This window comes from Eleutherodactylus coqui, unplaced genomic scaffold (assembly GCF_035609145.1).
Source record: "Eleutherodactylus coqui strain aEleCoq1 unplaced genomic scaffold, aEleCoq1.hap1 HAP1_SCAFFOLD_319, whole genome shotgun sequence".
NCBI classification, from domain to species: domain Eukaryota; kingdom Metazoa; phylum Chordata; class Amphibia; order Anura; family Eleutherodactylidae; genus Eleutherodactylus; species Eleutherodactylus coqui.
Genome location: NW_027102353.1, coordinates 107,447 through 125,046, shown reverse-complemented (window position 1 = coordinate 125,046; position 17,600 = coordinate 107,447). Strand labels below are relative to the sequence as shown.

General features: G+C 43.5%; 1 protein-coding gene and 1 long non-coding RNA gene across 2 annotated transcripts; both read left to right on the top strand.

Annotated features, from left to right (window-relative positions):
- Positions 1-1,623: 1,623 nt before the first annotated feature.
- On the top strand, positions 1,624-7,511 carry LOC136601941 (protein kinase C delta type-like). The gene is made up of 5 exons (XM_066588863.1): positions 1,624-1,971; positions 6,576-6,667; positions 6,780-6,842; positions 7,202-7,314; positions 7,498-7,511. Exons 1-5 carry the CDS (start codon positions 1,801-1,803, stop codon positions 7,509-7,511), a joined length of 453 nt encoding a protein of 150 aa, XP_066444960.1. The 5' UTR covers positions 1,624-1,800.
- Positions 7,512-7,553: 42 nt separating this feature from the next.
- On the top strand, positions 7,554-8,333 carry LOC136601942 (uncharacterized). The gene is made up of 3 exons (XR_010789510.1): positions 7,554-7,641; positions 7,897-8,022; positions 8,105-8,333. It is a non-coding gene; the product is annotated as an uncharacterized lncRNA (long non-coding RNA).
- Positions 8,334-17,600: the final 9,267 nt, after the last annotated feature.

The following is a 17,600-nucleotide window of genomic DNA, read 5'->3' as shown; positions in this document are numbered from 1 at the left end:
CTGCAATGTTAGTTGCAGAGGGGCCGTGGATCGGATGGCTTCCATTGACTTCTTGCGCAAGTGGAAACCCCAATTGCTTTCCGCTCGTGTGCATGAATAGTCACTTTTCCATAGGATGCAATGGACGGTATTTCTTACGGAACATGGAGGTGGACGCCCGCTCCGGATTCCACAATGCAAACTCCACCCGTGTGCGTGAGGCCTAAGGATTTGCATTGTTAGGCGATGACGCAGGAAAAACAGGAGGTTTTTTTAAAAAATCAGTACTGCGCATTTTTGACAGTAAGCCATGCGGACCATCGCCAGTACGGATGAAGGTAAAGAAAAGCAGGTACGTGTGGAAGCTGCTGCTACAAGGGCTAGAATCTGACCCGCCCGTGTGCATAAAGCCTAAGATTCATAGCAGTGGCTCATACAATAAGTTGCAGGTTATGATGACAGAATTGAACTTTTGCCATAAGCAGGGAGGGGAGCAAGCTGAACTTTTGACCAGGGCCCATAAACCTTTAGTTCCAGCATGGGACAAGGTCAGACTCCCCGCTTCATGGTTGTATGGTATATTGCTATATGTGACATCCTCCCTGCTCTGCTGTAATTGGCCGCTGAATGTTTGACTGACAGACTCTGCAATAAATTGAGTAGTTTATAACGCACAGCTATATGCCACAAGCATATAAGGAAAATGGTGGAAAATTTTCAATTAATTCCAACTGCAATTCCATGGATATGGATTTGTTCAAAAAGTCTTCAGCCCGTGGTAATAAAATCCTAGAATCCCCCACAGCTGCCATATTGACGGCTCTCCAGTCTTCACCTCCCGATGCAGGGAGCCAGCGATGACGTCTCCAAGAAAAGGGCCACATAACCGATGTAGCCAATCACCTGCTTCCTTCAGCCGGTGAATAGCTGTGGCACTTATGTTACCCCGTTTTAGGAAGTGAAGTTCAGCAGGTACTAGAGGGCCGGTGAGATGCGGGGAAGAGTGGAAGGCCGCCTGCAGACAGCCGGGTCAGATCCGGCTACGTGAATTCTCTCAGCGGGACCCGAGCGCCTGCAGAGAGCACCGCGGACTCATCTGCTCCCACAGCTCCGGCTCTTTTATGTACCGGCTGCTGGGCAGCCGGCACATGCGCAGAGCAAAGTCGGCGGCCGGTGAGTGACGTTTCTGTGCGGGGCTCTGCGAGTCCAGCACAGAATTAGAGCATGCCACGGTTTGTTTGCTGCGTGTGATTTCGCGCAGACAAACCGCGGCCGTCTGCATAGGATTGCGTGCTGTAATGCAATCCCATGCAGGTATCCAGGGGCAGAAATTCTGCGGGGAATCCCGCCGCTGAATTTCCACCTGTCTGCAGCAGCCGACGGGTGAGCATGAATCCTGTTATTTTATTGCCACAGGCTAAAGGCATTTTTGATTATGTCCCAGGATAACCCCTTATGACCCCTAGCTGCCACGGCAAATCATTGGCTTCCCACAATTGCATTGTGGAAGGTCAATAGGGTGACAGGGGTCCTATGTCTGTTAACCAATTAGATGTTGCAGGTTGTATGCTATATAATACAGCTAGTTCCCACAAGTGACGGGCTGGGGGGGGGCACATCTCTTGTGCCCGCACCATTTGCAATATCTCCTCAGTGTGAATAGTGTCTAGTAAATGCTGGACTTATTGTAATACATTCCATTTATCTTCCCTCCTAGGATCCAGCGGAGTTCGTCCAACCGGCTCCGGCACAATCTCTGATTCCTTCAAAGAGAGATTAGTATTCCACCAGGAGCTTAACCGGGGAAGTTACGGCACAGTCATGAAGGCCGAAGATACTTTAACCCACCGAAAATTTGCGGTTAAGATTATCAGCAAGACGGCCCTACGAGCTCAAGGGAAGGAGAAGTACATCATCGTGGAGAAGCAAGTTCTACAGCTGGCATCCGGAAGCCCTTTCCTTGTGCATGCAGACTTTGCCATCCAGACCAAGGTATAACTGTGACTACCTTGTATTAGCGAATGTCATACACTACAGGCTTCACTGGCAGGGACATATAAGATAGTCATAGGGCCACATAACAAAGGTCAGAAATTGTCCCCTTCCAGCCAGAATAGCAATAGTTCTAATCCTACCTTGAGGAAAGTCATTTCCTGCCACATAATTCTCTGCATTAGGGGTTAAACACATGGGCAGGTATTAGTCCTGTTAGTCAGCTGTGACAGTCACGGCCGTGTAATGGAACAAAACGAAAACATTGATTTCTATGGCTTTATTCTCACTAGCAGGATTCTCGCCTGTTCATAGTACGGGGGAGAATAGATAGGACTTGCAGTATGTTTCCTGCTGTTTTTTGAAACTCCTGCGCCATGGTGTGGAGATCAAACAGCCCGAGAAGAAAAAAAACAGCAACCTCTTAATGCGCAGTCCGCTCCGTAGCGGTGAGCGTAGTTGCCCATATGGCTGTGTGAAGCCGCCTTAGTGTCACCTACATATATTTTCACCCCTTCTGCCATACACATGTAGTATATAAACTTTTTATGACATAGGCCATTTTCCTCCACCAGAGTGACCATAAATTATAAATCCTTCAAGAGTACTGATTTTGGTGCTATAGTTCCAAATTTAGTGTTTTCTATAGCACCAAAAAATCCTGCATTGTTTTTCCAATCTTATCAACTGGCTTTTTTTAAGCCAAAACCTTGGAAGCTCAGAGCAGAAAAAGAGCTGTAAGAAAACCTTCCTTAGCGCACTGTATGGCATAGTGCCTATAGGGTTACAGTGCGACATACATGACGTGTTGGCGCCCTTTCTGTGTAAGGGTTTATTTACATGAGCATATATCAGCCGGCGTTTTCACGGCCCGCAGATATACGCTTCCATCTGAGCAGTCCCCTCCTTCCCTTTCCCTCATTGGCTCTCTGCCTCTCTGCCCCTTTTCTCCCCTCCGAGCGATTTGCTCCCGCCACTTGTCCATAGCCAGCAATGGGAATGGGTGGGACAGAGTAGAGCTTACCTCCGCTCACCCCGCCCCCTCCCATTGCAAACCACGGAGTGAAGGAGAAATGCAGAGAGCCGGTGAGGGGAGGAAAGGGGGGGACTGCTCAGATGGGAGCGTATATCGGCTGGTCGATATACGCTCGTGTAAATAAGCCCTAACAAGGGTTTGTACTGCTGCTCTTTTCTACGTGTTGGAGGGTATGAATTACACTGATGTATACTTAATGTGCTTTAGTAAAGAAACTAATAGGATTCATGTGGCCAATCAGATACCGGCATGCTGTATTGCCATAGCCTATGATCGCTATAGTAAGCCATAAGACATGGCAGGAGAGAAGTCCTGCCATGCCTTATCGTAGCGATCTGCAGTCCTGCAGTAAAAGTCCCTCAGAGGGACACAAATAGTGTAAAAAAAAAGAGAAAAATAAAATACAAAATATAAAAAAGTAAAAAAAACTGTTAAACCCCCTTTTTTATGCTTTTTCTCATATTAGCATAAAAAAATTTAAAAAAATTTAAAATACCACGTTTGGTATCGACGTGTCCGTAATGATGCGTACAATACATTGAATGCCCGTATTGTCCTGCACGGAAAAAAGCGTTTAAAAAATGCTAAACAACTGAGGCAAAAAACACAATAAAAGTGATTTAAAAAAATGTGTGTACCCCTAAATGGTACCAATAAAAACTACAGCTCGTCTTGCAAAAAAAAAGACCATCCATGGAAAAATAAAAAAGTTATAGCTCTTTGAATGTAGTAATTTTAGAAAAAAATAAAAATTTCCAAAAAAAGGGTTTTTATTATGGAAAAGTGGAAAAACCTAAAAAAATATATAATAATTTTGGTATTGTTGTAACCGTACTGTCCCACAGAAAAAAATGTATTGTGTCATTTATACTGCAGAATTAATGCTTTAAAAAAAATGCCAGAATTGATGCGGTTTTTCTCCCTACGATCATTAAAAAAATAATAAAAGTTTTACAATATAGTCTATGTACCCAAAAATGGTACCAGTAAAAACTACAGTTCACCACGCAAAAAACAAGCCCTTATTCGGCCGCGTCGACGGAAAAATAAAAAGTTATGGCTTTTGAGAAATGGAGATGAAAAAATACCAAAAATCATTTGGTCCTCAACGCCAAAATAGGCCTTGTCCTTAAGGGGTTAAGCATCTCCTAGCGTATTGCACACACATTTGCGCACGCCCCATAGACTTCTGTGCATACACAAGTAGAACATTTTGCAGCTTTTTTTGCGCACATAAAATACGGAAATGTGTACAAACCGATTGAAGTCAATGGGTGCTATTGTCTGCAGAATGTGCATGGAGATTTTGCACTTGCAAACATCCCAGTGACGTCGCCCTTCGACCTTGTTATAGTTCTTGCACTCTGGCTACTTGCTGTGAGTGTCTGCCCCTTTTGTACATTATATACTTTATATATTTGCAATGTGTATATGGATGATTATATTTAAGCGTATCTACAGTATGGCTTTAGGCGCACATGTCATTTAATCATACTGCAACTCATTTATTATGTACATTCATATATTAGATTAACGCCTTATGGACGCGGCCTTCTTTTTCCATTTTTCTTTCCCCCCCCCTTTAAAAAATCCTAACTCTTTTATTAAACCATTGACATAGGTGTCTGGGGGCTTGTTTTTTGCGGAACAAGTTTTAGTTTTCAATGTAGTGGAAGACATTTAGAAACTTCTAAGTGGAGTGAAATGAAAAAAAGAACAAAATTCCGCCATCTTTGGGTGCGTCTTGTTTCTACAGCGTACACTGCAACAAGAATGACATAACTTTATTCTATGGGTCAGTACAATTACTACGATAACAAATATATATATAAAGTTGGGCAATGGCTCATTTTTTGCAGGACTCCTGTAGTTTTTATTGGTGCCATTTTGGAGTGCTACAGCTTTTTTTATTACATTTTTTCTTGGAAAGGAGGTGACCGGAAAAAAAAGCGCAATTCTGGCGGGTTTTTTTTTTAATGACGATGTTCCCGTTGTGGGGAAAATAATGCATTACTTTCATAGATCTGACTTTTATGAATGCAGCAATACCAAATATGTTTTTTTGTTTTATTATTTGGATTATTTTACTATAAATATAGCAAAGGGTTTCTTTTTTAACTTTTATTACTTTTTTTTAAATAAATAATTAATAAATCTTTTTTAGATACGTTTTTGCAGTTTTTTCTTCCCCATTTCTTTGATCATACCATAGCATTACATTATACCATGACCTGACAGGCAATCTGTCAAGCCACGTAACAGGCATTGCTTGATAGGCAATCTGCAATGGAAACCTGGGGTTAAGGTCTCCCAAATAAGCATAGTTTGGTAATCATAGGGGGAAAACTCAGTCCAATAAACAGAACCCCTATTCAAAAAGGTTTTCTGACCTTTCAAAAACTTGTCCCAGAGTAGGAAATTACATTAAAAACAAAGTCATTTTTCAGCCTTCCACTGCGCCTCCAGTCTGGTGCTGCCAACCCACTTCCCTATGTTCTGAGCCCCAGAGAAACAAGAAGCTATGACGTAACATTCATTACTCACATGACCACTGAGGCCAGCGATTGGCTATAGTGGCCATGTGAGCGATGAATGTTATGTCATTGCTTCCTGTTTCAGCGGGTACTCAGAGCAGAGAGGAATGGGTCAGCGGTGCCAGACCAGAGGGGCAGTAGAAGGGTGAACAGTGGCTAGTTTATGCCATGCACAGCTCTGGGGGAGTCTTTTTTACAGCATTAATGCGTGACACAGTTATTATTTGCACAGTGTACCACGGGTCATCATTAGCACTAAAACACAGCACTTAGTATTTCCATATCACTGTATGGTGGGCCCTCAGAATCAGTTATACCAGTGGGCCTTAGGTACCAAAGTCCGACACTGATGGCCAACCTTCAATCATTCTAGTAACTGGCAGGGAGTACAACAGTGAGATAACTAATGATTGGAGAGTAATAACATCATCTAAGTTTGTTGGCATTTGCTTAAGTAGCTAGTTTTAAATAACTGTACTTGTCTAGACTGTGTAATGAATCTATGTAGAAATATATTAGGGGTCAATACATCTCTCTCATCATCTGTTTATACCCTGGACTGTGACTGTAACAAGGGAACATCCTCTATGTCTAGAGGTAAGAAGGTTTCTACACCAACATAGAAGGGGTTCTTTACTGTAAGAGCAGTGAGACTATGTAACTCTCTGCCTGAGGACGTGGTGATGGTGAATTCACTAAAGGAATTCAAGAGGGGCCTGAACACGTTTCTTGAGTGTAACTATATTACATGTTTTAGTCTATGTTATAGTCATTGATAACTTCAGAATGGTTGATGATCCCGGAATATATACTGATTGCCAGACTTGGAGTAGGAAAATCCTTTTTTTTCTAAAAAGAGAAAGATTGGCTTATACCCCATTGTTTTGTTTTTTTTGCCTTCCTCTGGATCAGCATTGGGGCTAATAGGCTAAGCTGGATGGACACAAGTCTTTTTTCAGCCTAACGTTACTATGTTACTAATAAAATGTGCGCAGGGTGATTTGGTAATGTGACATATCGGTCCTATATTGCAGAAGAATGTTCTATTTGGATTGGAGTTCGTGAGCTGCGGCGACCTCTTCGACCTTCTACTGAGGAAGGGGAGACTTGACCTCACCAGTTCCAGGTGAAACTAGAGTACATTGTACATATATGAGATGTGTAACACTAAAGAATAACATTTCCATGAGCTGCCTGTCTTATTTTTGGGATATAATACTCTTTTTTTCCTTTTGAAGATTCTATGGCGCCGAACTTGTTTGTGGGATCCAGTTCTTGCACCGTAAAGGAGTCATCCACAGGTAATGGCTTTCTAACTACTCACTTCTTAAAGGGGCCTCTCATGAATATAACCCTTATCCAAATACCCTGTTAAGGCATATGGTTGTCTGTCTGAGAAGGACCCAACCTGCCGTGCATTAAATGGTCATGCTCTAAAGCCAGATTTTCCCTGAAGAGTCCAAAACATCAGGCTAGACTTGTCTTCTCATGGTGATAACAGCTGATTACCAGCAGTTAGAGAAGATGGGCCTATGCTTGTGATTAGCTGCCATTCAAAAGGGATTCACTTCATGAGACAACCTCCTAATTCCAATGTGAATTTATCACATAATATTATAAGCTGAACACTAACTTTATATCCACATTTTTTATCTTGCAGAGACCTCAAGCTGGAGAACATCTTGCTAACTGATACTGGCCATGTTAAGATCACGGATTTCGGACTTTCGCTTGTCAACATGCATGGAGGCCGAACATCCATTGGTGTAGCTGGTACAGTAGGTTATATCGCTCCGGAGGTAAGAAGAGAACTTTACTCCTTTTTTTAAAATTGTACTAATAATTTGCATGGAGGACTATGGGAGAGGGTGTAATAATCTGATATAGAGAGCGATATATCAGTATGGTCAATACAAGATGTCGCTCTACTAGTACTAGTTCTCTTCTTTATTGCAGATGCAGGCCAATAAAGAGTACAACGCTGCTATTGACTGGTATGCGTTTGGTGTCATCCTAAATGAAATGCTGACCGGCGAGTGTGATTATGATCCTACACTCCTACGTGGGATTTCGTACAGTGCTAGAAGCATCATTGAAAAGGTCAGTATGTTCCTGTTATAAGGGTTTAATACTAGGGGTTACACAACGTTAATAGTAGCTGACAATGTATAAGAGATGTACTGATGACGGTTTTAAACATACACATTTTATCCCAATCACCAACCTCCTAAAATGAGAGCAATAGATGCCCATTCATGGAGAACAGCATTCAGGGAGTAGTAATTGCTTTTGTCCGTACTGCGCCCAGATCCCAGGTTGCAGTTACTAAATTCTAGATACATTTCTAATTTTTAGCTCCTCCAGAAGGATCCTGCCCGGCGCCTAGGACTACATGGGAACATCAGAGGACATCGCTTCTTCCGGTACATCGATTGGCACTCCTTGGAAAGACTGAAAGTGACTCCACCATACATCCCTGAAGTAAGTGACACTCATCCCACCTTCCAAGAAGCCAAGCTGGATGACATTGAAGAAGCAGAGGCCAGTGTATCTCTACCACCAGATACACAGACCAGGTACCCCGGGTTTTCGTTTGTCAACTGGAAAACCCTCAGCAAGACACCTGCTGAATAAGATCATGGGAGGAAGCCGAGAACCGCAGCCTCTACAAGACCATCTGGAGAAGACCAGAAGATCCGATGGCCAGCAGTCACCCTGGACCCCTGTATGGAGAAGCCAGCAGATCCACCCAGCTGCTGGTGGTAAGTAAGCACTATACCATCTGCGCTACACGTCATAGGCATGTGGAACACTTTTCCATCTTACCGGTAAATGACTTTCCCCATGCTCAGGATAGCAATAGCTTCTAGTGCTGTCTTGGGCAGAGGGAAAATACACAGGTGTGTGATGGCCGGCTATGAAGGGGTGAAGAGGAGGCCGGATTTTTTTTTAACACCTAAACACATGCCTATGACTATTGTACAATTACCGGTAATTGCATTTCCTCATCCTTATGATAGTTCTATCATGAGTGATAAGGAAAAAGGTGTGAGATGGCCGGCTATTAAGGGGTAAGGAGGAGGCCGGATTTTTTTCCCCACAGATACCTGCTCCACAATATCTTACTGGGGTTGAAGATTCCTGGAGAAAACCCAAGGAGAAGCCAGCAGATCCACCCAGCAGCTGGCGGTAAGTATGGCTTATAACATCTGCGCTACAAGTCATAGGCATGTATAAGATATTTTTTACTTGCTGGTAAATGACTTTCCCCATGCTTACAATAGCAATAGCTTCTAGTGCTGTCTTGGGCAGAGGGGAAATACCCAGGTGTGTGATGGCCGGCTATGAAGGGGTGAAGAGGAGGCCGGATTTTTTTTTTAGCCTAACACCTAAACACATGCCTATGACTATTGTACATTTACCGGTAATAACATTTCCTCATCCTTATGATAGTTCTATCATGGGTGATAAGGAAAAAGGTGTGAGATGGCCGGCTATTAAGGGGTAAGGAGGAGGCCGGATTTTTTTTTCCCACAGATACCAGTTCCACAATGTCATCAGAGCAAACTGTGCGCCCTCTAGAGGACCATCCAGAGAAGACCAGAAGATCCGATGGCCAGCATTTACCACAGACACCTGTATGGAAGAAGACCCCATTACTCTAAAGGCACCTCACTGGGGTTAAAGATTGCTTGAGAAAACCTAAGGAGAAGCCAGCAGTGCCACCCTGCAGCTGGCGGTAGGTATGGTTTATAACATCTGCACTACAAGTCATAGGCATGTATAACCTATTTTTTTTCACTTACCAGTAAATGACTTTCCCCATGCTTACGATAGCAATAGCTTCTAGTGCTGTCTTGGGCAGAGGGGAAATACACAGGTGTGTGATGGCCGGCTATGAAGGGGTGAAGAGGAGGCCGGATTTTTTTTTCTTTTAGCCTAACACCTAAACACATGCCTATGACTATTGTACATTTACTGGTAATAACATTTCCTCATCCTTATGATAGTTCTATCATGGGTGATAAGGAAAAAGGTGTGAGATGACCGGCTATTAAGGGGTAAGAAGGATGCTGCTGCAGGCCCCAATGAGAACAATGGGCAATCTGATGCGAGGATTTGCCCAAAGATAGGACCGCTACGATTTGTTTTTCCGCATCGCACCGCAGAAAACAAAAAAATCGCTCATTTGTATGACCCCATTCTAAAGAATGGGGTTCATATTCATGCGAGATATGTGTGTCTCGCAACGCACAAATCTTGCACGAGTTGCTCAGACGTGTGAAAACGGCCTTACAGCAGAAAAAAATCTTCAGTATTAGTTAGGCATTCTAAAATGCTGTGGATTTTCACCATAAAATTTATTCATTGCAATACAATGAGTAAATCCCGCTTTGAAAATCTGCACCAAAATTCACATCAAAGTCCACTTGGGGATTTTGGTGTGGATTTTCTCCTTGATTTACTCTTAGCATGCACCCTTAATTGTGGCCCTTGTCCACCAGCTAGTCATACTAATGGGTGGAGGATGTCAGATATTAAGAGATGTAGGAAGCCAATTGTTTTCTGTTTAATTAACCGCACTGTTATTTCTTCTACATAGATGACAGGAACACCTTGACGAGGTGCGACACATCAGGACGGCCAAAGAAGAGTCCATGCAGTAGTAGGGTCAACAGACACAATCCATAGAGGAGTTCCACATGAGGAGCATCTGGCTAAACCATTTACTGACCGCTGGCGTGACTGACTATATGGAGCAATTCTGATGGACGGAACGTTGTGGATTTATCTATAATTACACTGAAGATGTGGTTTATATGGAATGTTATTATATGTGGTCAGGTTTATGGAATGTATTATACCATAATGTACATCTAGTCTAGGGCTACATGGCGCCTGTGACTACATCACAGTTTGCATGGCCAATGTTGTTGGGTAACCCTAAACTTATTGTTTTGTATCATTAATAATAAATGATTATTAATAAATATTAGTGTTGTGTATTATTTCATACATTAGGTGATAGATTTACTGTTATTTTCCTGGTGTCAGACCTTAATGGCCTATTTGTAGCGTATTGTAGGTCATCAACGTTTGTCTTTAGTGCTGCATCACCTTCAAAGCTTCTCCCTGCACAGCGGCGCTTCCTGCACAGGGAGGGCTAGAGGCGCCGCTGTTCACGGAACAACTGGGAAGAGGATGCAGCACTAAAGCAGTGCTAAGCAGCATTGCAGTGCCTGTAATGTCAGGACCTGTGGGCCCCTTGTAAGACCCGTTATGGCCAAAACAGACAAACGCGATTTCTTCATGTTTTGCAAGTGTGAAAATCATGGCAGCAAAATATGACCATTGATTTTAATGGTTTCGTCGTGACTTGCAGGATTTTCACACATTAATACTATGCGCGAGTAAACAGAGGACTTGCCCTATCTTTTGCGCACGTAGAAAAACTAAAGGGCAGAACCTATCTTTATGCTTTTTTTTTTTTTTAAACTGTGTTCAATAGCGCAACATTTGAATGGTAAAAAAGAAAAGGAATTGTGACTGGTTTATGCGCTAATAAGCTTCGTAGTGGTAAGCGTATTTGCACATCAGCCTGTCTGAAGCCGCTCTAGGTGTCAGAACATGAAGGTATATCCTAGCAATACGCTGTTATTTTTAACAATATGGCTCAAACAAAAGCCACTCTCCACTTCAGTGCCATCAGTTAATACCTAAGGGCTTAAACACATGGGTGCATGTGCTGATATGCTTGATGCGGAGGAGCGTATTAGCAGATGATCCGTTTTTTGGAGTATCCATGCTTTGTGCAATTGAGCACAAGTTCGGGAAAAAAAAGAGCGGGATGATACGTCCTGCCTTATCTTTCTTGCACGCAGGAAAACTAATACTGTATACAAGTGCATACAGGTGCTGGCGACAATAGGAAAGACACAACAATAGGCTCCAGGAGCACTGCAAATGGAGTGACCACCGAGTGCGGCTGCAAAGTGGCCCTAATGCAGTCACACTATTGGCATAGTAAACAATGTTTGCTTCACAGAGGTGCTTTCTAGATGTCAGATATTGCAAAAAGTCAATCGTATACTGATAATGGCAAAAGACATCCAAAATATACTGACAATATTTGGTGCACTGTGCGGACATGCCATTCTCCGAGCGCCACCAAAAACCATTTGGGTCTCTTTGGCCAACCTATCCCTATAGGGGGTACAGGTCGTGTCCCACAACTGCAGGTGGACTTCAAATTTCCATTTCTATTCTTTTCTATTTGCTGTTGAAAGTTCCACTGACACTGTGAATGTCTGCCGTGCCATTTATAGTGACTGCTCAGAGTGGTGCAAAAGATTATTTTGCGCGGGGAAATGCAAAGTTACAAATGCAAATGCGGGGGCGCAGTAGATGTTAAAAAAAAAACTACCGAATATAGGGCAAGACATTTTTGCTGTGCTTCGTTTTTGCAATTAAAAAGCCGGTACACACGCTTGTGCCTAACACTCTTCCCGTGGCTTAGATTGCCTAATTAGGGCGAGTGGTCTTGTTTTCCCAGCATAGGATGCAGCTAAACTCCCTCCCCCTCCTGTTTTTTCAGTAGATCAGTCAAAAGATAGGGCAAGACAGCAGTAACTTCTGCTCACCTAGTTGAGCCATCTCACCATGACACAAATTACTGTGCGGCCCCCATGCATTCTGCGTTAAGTAAATAACCCACCTCCAGACTTTGGCCAACTCTTTGTCATGAAAATTATTTAAAATTAGATTTTAGAAGGTTTGCAAATAAATAAATATAATTTGCAAAAAAAAAGATTGGTCATCCAAAAAAAAAAAAAATAGAATTTTTTCGTTAATACACCCCAAAATTTGCTACCCAATTTCTGCCAAGTACGGAGATGCCACATATGTAGACATAAATTGCTGTATGGGCACATGCAAGAAGGAGTGCCATTTGGCCTTTGGAGTATACATTTTGATGGAATATGACTGGGGAAAAAAATCCCACGTGCATGCTTTTAGCTGCCCTACGGATGCTAATGCATGCTTATGGGCAGCTAGAGGTGCAGATCTTTTCTTTCTTTTTGTTATAGATTCCTGGCCACCGAAAACTTGTTTGCTGCCATGCACTTTTTGCTTGCACATCGTATGATTTCCCACATCGTGAGGAAGATGTACAACATCATCTAGGAGCATTTAAAGGGAACCCAATTTCAGACTACCAGCGAGCAGCAATGGCTTGCCTTGGCTGCAATTTTCAGCAAGCTGCACAATTTCCTAACTGCATTGGGGCCCTGGATGGGAATAACATCCGTGTTAAGAAGCCGTCGTGCTCAGGGTCCTGATATTTTAATTACAAACATTACTGTTCGGTAGTCCTGTTGGCTGTCGCCGACAGTGACTATCAATTTGTAATGGTGGATATTGGGGGCTATGGAAGCTCTGCTGATGCTCTCATTTTCAGGTATTCCAGAATGGGCCAGCTTCTTCTAGCCAACCAGCTGGCCCTGCCAGAGCGACTGTTGCTTCCTGGTTCTTCAGGTCCAACAGCCCCATTCGTAATTGTCACAGATGAGGACCTTGGGCTGTCAACCCACGTTCTGCGACCATTTCACCACAAAGGGTTGGACACCAGAAGGAGAGTCTTTAAATATCGACTCACGTCTGCTCGGCATTTCGTTGAATGTGCCTTTGGAATTCTCTCCAGTAAATGGCGAGTTTTCCTGGGCACCATTCAGATGGAACCTGAAAATGTGTGCTCTGTAGTTAAAGCCGCTGTGGTTCTGAATAATTTTTGCTGGAGCAAAGATGCGGGTTGGACGTTTGATGATGGTCAACTACCAACAACTTCAACAGTTGGCGGTGGTGATCAGAATCAAGTGGTGAGGCCTGCATCTTCTGGACTTTGGATTAGAGACCAGTTCGCGGACTATTTCCTGACTTCCCAGGGAGCAGTTCCGTGGCAGCTGGCCTCTGTCTGTTAAGCCTGAGGGTCAGGACTTTCTAAACTATGATATTGTTTTTTTACCGGCCAAAATTTTATTTAGCTAGTTTTATTTTTTTTTAGTTAGGGACTCGCAAGACAATGAGGACCCTTGATATGGGTTGTGAGCTCAAATAATATGGTCAAAATTTGCTCAAGTGACTAATGTGTTTTAGCTGACTTTAGCCATGTTATGAACCAATACCTCAAATTTTCCGTTGGGATAGAATTAAAAAATGTATAATCCTTAAAAAATAAAAACACTTTTCTGGAAAACCTGCTTTTTGTCATTTATTTTTTAACTTTAAATAATTTGGGTCTTTTCAAAAGTAAAATAGCGATTATCTATCCAGAGAATAGAGCAACAAGAATTGAGCGCACAGGTTCTCTTGGTCGTGACTCCAACCCATTATTTGTGCTGGCGAATGCTTCCGTTCCAATCTGTGGCTGTAACTTTATGCGCCTGCTGATTGGTCATCGGTCATAACGATGGACTACGAGCAACTAATGATTACCTGTTCCAATGGAACGGAATCAATAGTCTTTTAAGGGAGATCCACTAAATCCTGAAAAGCAAACTACTGGAAATATTACATTATAAAACATTACATTAACTGTCTAGAAAAAAAGGAATTGCAAGAGCATTCAGAATCCGTGGGGGAGGAGTGGATGGTGGTGGATCTGGATGTGTAGCAGCCACCTGGCATTGGGTAAGTTGAATCTTGCATTGGTCCATGTCAATAAGCACTTCATAGGGCACAGTAGGTGCAGCTCTCCATTTCTTCCTCCACTGAAGCCTCTGAAATTGGTGTTGTTGGCGATGCCACACTGCCTTTCAAAAACTGAACTTCTACTGCAGGGCTCTGCACCCTCTCTGGCAAGCTATCACTTGTCCTGTGAAGAAGATATGAAAAATTAGTAGTTGACCTCTGGCAACTGGTTTTAACACATGTGTCAGCGCCAATGTTTACTTACAGTTGCATCACCACAGTACGGAGAAGGTATGCCATTCGATGGAAATGAATATCCTCTCTTTTTTGTTGGGTGCTGCATGCATTGACACAACCATAGATGTATGCATCATTGCAGTAATGCATGCAGCATGCATTGTCAGAAGTATGCATGGGCACACCAATGCATGTGTGGTTGCGCCGGTGAATGTTGCATGCATGGTTGAGACTGTGCATCCAGCATGCATTCTTGCAATCATGCATGCAGCATTGCAACGGTTTCAATCGAGCATGTATCCTTGCAAACATGCATGCAGCATGCACAATAATATAGAGCACTCTGCTCCTAATATGGAAGAGAAAGCCGCGGAGCTGCTGCTGAGCTCACTGACCACCAACAGCAATAGGCTGCCCCGCCAATACTCAGCGCACCAGATGAGTGCCATGGTTGCGAGAAAAAGTGATACTGTTACAATTATCCAGTTTTCTGCATTGATTACTAATAAAATGTGCTCTGATTGTTATCTATGGCTCAATTATAGACAATCACAATTTAAATAAACTAATTAAACTAACAGTTGTACCATTCATGTATTTTATTTTACAGTGCAGGAAGATTCCGCTTGTGTAGGTTCTCCTTAAGTAACAATCACCTCCACCAAAGTGTTCTTATAGCTTGGAGGAGGAATTTTGGACCCTTCCTCCCTGGAAATGTACTTCAGTTCATCAATATTTCTGGGATGCCTTGGGTGCACAGCCCTCTTCAGATCACACGACAACATCTCAACAGAGTTAAAGGAGATGTCCCGCGCCGAAACGGGTTTTTTTTTTTTTAAACCCCCCCCCCCGTTCGGCGCGAGACAACCCCGATGCAGGGGTTAAAAAAACCACCCGCACAGCGCTTACCTGAATCCCGGCGGTCCGGCGTCTTCATACTCACCTGCTGAAGATGGCCGCCGGGATCCTCTGGCTTCATGGACCGCAGGGCTTCTGTGCGGTCCATTGCCGATTCCAGCCTCCTGATTGGCTGGAATCGGCACGTGACGGGGCGGAGCTACACGGAGCTACACGGAGCCCCATAGAGAAGAGGAGAAGACCCGGACTGCGCAAGCGCGGCTAATTTGGCCATCGGAGGGCGAAAATTAGTCGGCTCCATGGGAACGAGGACGCTAGCAACGGAGCAGGTAAGTATAAAACTTTTTATAACTTCTGTATGGCTCATAATTAATGCACAATGTACATTACAAAGTGCATTATTATGGCCATACAGAAGTGTATAGACCCACTTGCTGCCTCGGGACATCTCCTTTAAGGTCAGGACTCTGATGTGACCGTAATAAAACACAAATCTTTTTCAACTGCTCTTGATTTATGTGTATGCTTTAGGCCATAATAGTATATCAAATTTATATAGTTTTTCATCTTACTACTTCTGTAGAATAAAAACACTTAAATTTTTTGTGTCGCTGCATTCCAAGATCCATAACATTTTTTTTCTGTCAAAGGAGCTATGTGTAGTGCAGAAAGTAAGTGAACTCTTGAATTTAATAACCTTTAGATTTCTACTTTTGCAAAATAAGACTAATCAAAGTGTAACTGTACATTCAAGAATATTTTGCCATGTGATAGGAACATATAAAAAGACTGGCAACATATTGCAGTGCCAGCAAAATGACATTTTTACATCCTCATGCTAAACGTCTGGTGCCCTAATTTTTCATGGAAGAGTAAGGCTGGGTTCACACAGGGCGGATTTGCCACGGTTTTGCCGTGCGGATTTTCGCCGTGGCAAATCCGCCCGCGGCCGCTAATCTCGGGATTAGCCAGACATGTGGATGAGATTTCTCAGAAATCTCATCCACACGGGACGGCCAATCCGCTGCGGTAAGTCCGGCTGAAACCGCGGCTGCAGCATGTCTATTTACTTTTACTTTTTTGTTTACTTTCGTTGCGTCCGCGCTCTCCTCTATGGGAGCGCCGGCCGCAACAGAAAAGCAAGCGGCCGGGCCGCTTCAAAGCCACCACGGCTTTTTCCGCGGCGGTTCTCCCGGTGGAAATCTCGCGGTTTTTGCTGCGGCCAAACCGCGGGATTTCCGGCGGGAATACGCCCTGTGTGAACCCAGCCCAATATTTCACAACTCTGCAGTTAAAATCCAAGAAAGAACTACAGGGTGCCTTGCTGCCATCTAGTGTCCACATTTGGTCTTGAACTTTTTGGAAATACTACGTGTTATTTTACAGTACTTGATTCAGACTTTAGTATTACAATAAGACCCTAATACTGAGAAGAATTGACTCGTGGGCTCTTTACCTGGAATAATACTCTGTTAATGGAATCCTCCTTATTCTTCTAAAGGGCCTTTAATTTAGTGTTTGATATTAGGCTGTGCTTTAATCCCTTAGTAACCACCCCATAGTGTTTTTACATCCTGCTTTGCTGAGCTTTAATTCCCTGACCCTTAAAAACATGCTTCCTCTGGGTATTAAAGCCCTGCAGGCTGTGGGTGTGACACCTCCATGCTGTCGGTTACCTTTTGTCTGATGGGGTCTATAGGAAGTCCCCTCCCAGTAATGTGATTGGCGTTTCCAATGGAGAAACGCCGATCGCATGAATGTAAATAAAAAGGTTTAAAAAGTTAGATTTACAGATCCCCCCCGTGGATCGGATTCATGAGGGCAGCTGAAAATACCCCTGTCCTCTGTGATGTCCCACTGTGATCTGGTCCTCCAAGACCTGATGCCGGGCTTCTGCGCATGCGCGCCAGACATCATTACGTCAGCCGCATGTGCAGAAGGCTGGTAGGACCAGGAAATTTGAAATCTCCTGGCTTCCGGCTACTGAAGGTAGCCGGGAGGCAAGAGAGGTCACCTGGGACCGTGGTGAGCAGTCCGCGGGGCCTGTGATCTATGGTATCCAATGAATAACGGCGATTATGAAAAAGTTAAAAAAAACGTCAAAAAAGTTAGTTTCAGCCCCCCTCATGGATTGGATCCATGAGGGCAGCTTAAAATACTCCCCTCTGACTTCCACAATGTCCCATGGCGATCTGCACCTGCCACGGGCTTCTGTGCAGATCGCTGTGGGATATCGTGGAGGTCAGGGGTGAGTATTTTCAGCTGCTTTCATGGAT

Coding starts and splice junctions, on each gene's coding strand:
- LOC136601941 (XM_066588863.1), top strand. CDS start 1,801: ATGAAGGCCGAAGATACTTTAACCCACCGAAAATTTGCGGTTAAGATT. Junction 1,972..6,575: donor ACTTTGCCATCCAGACCAAG/GTATAACTGTGA, acceptor CCTATATTGCAG/AAGAATGTTCTATTTGGATT. Junction 6,843..7,201: donor CGTAAAGGAGTCATCCACAG/GTAATGGCTTTC, acceptor TTTATCTTGCAG/AGACCTCAAGCTGGAGAACA.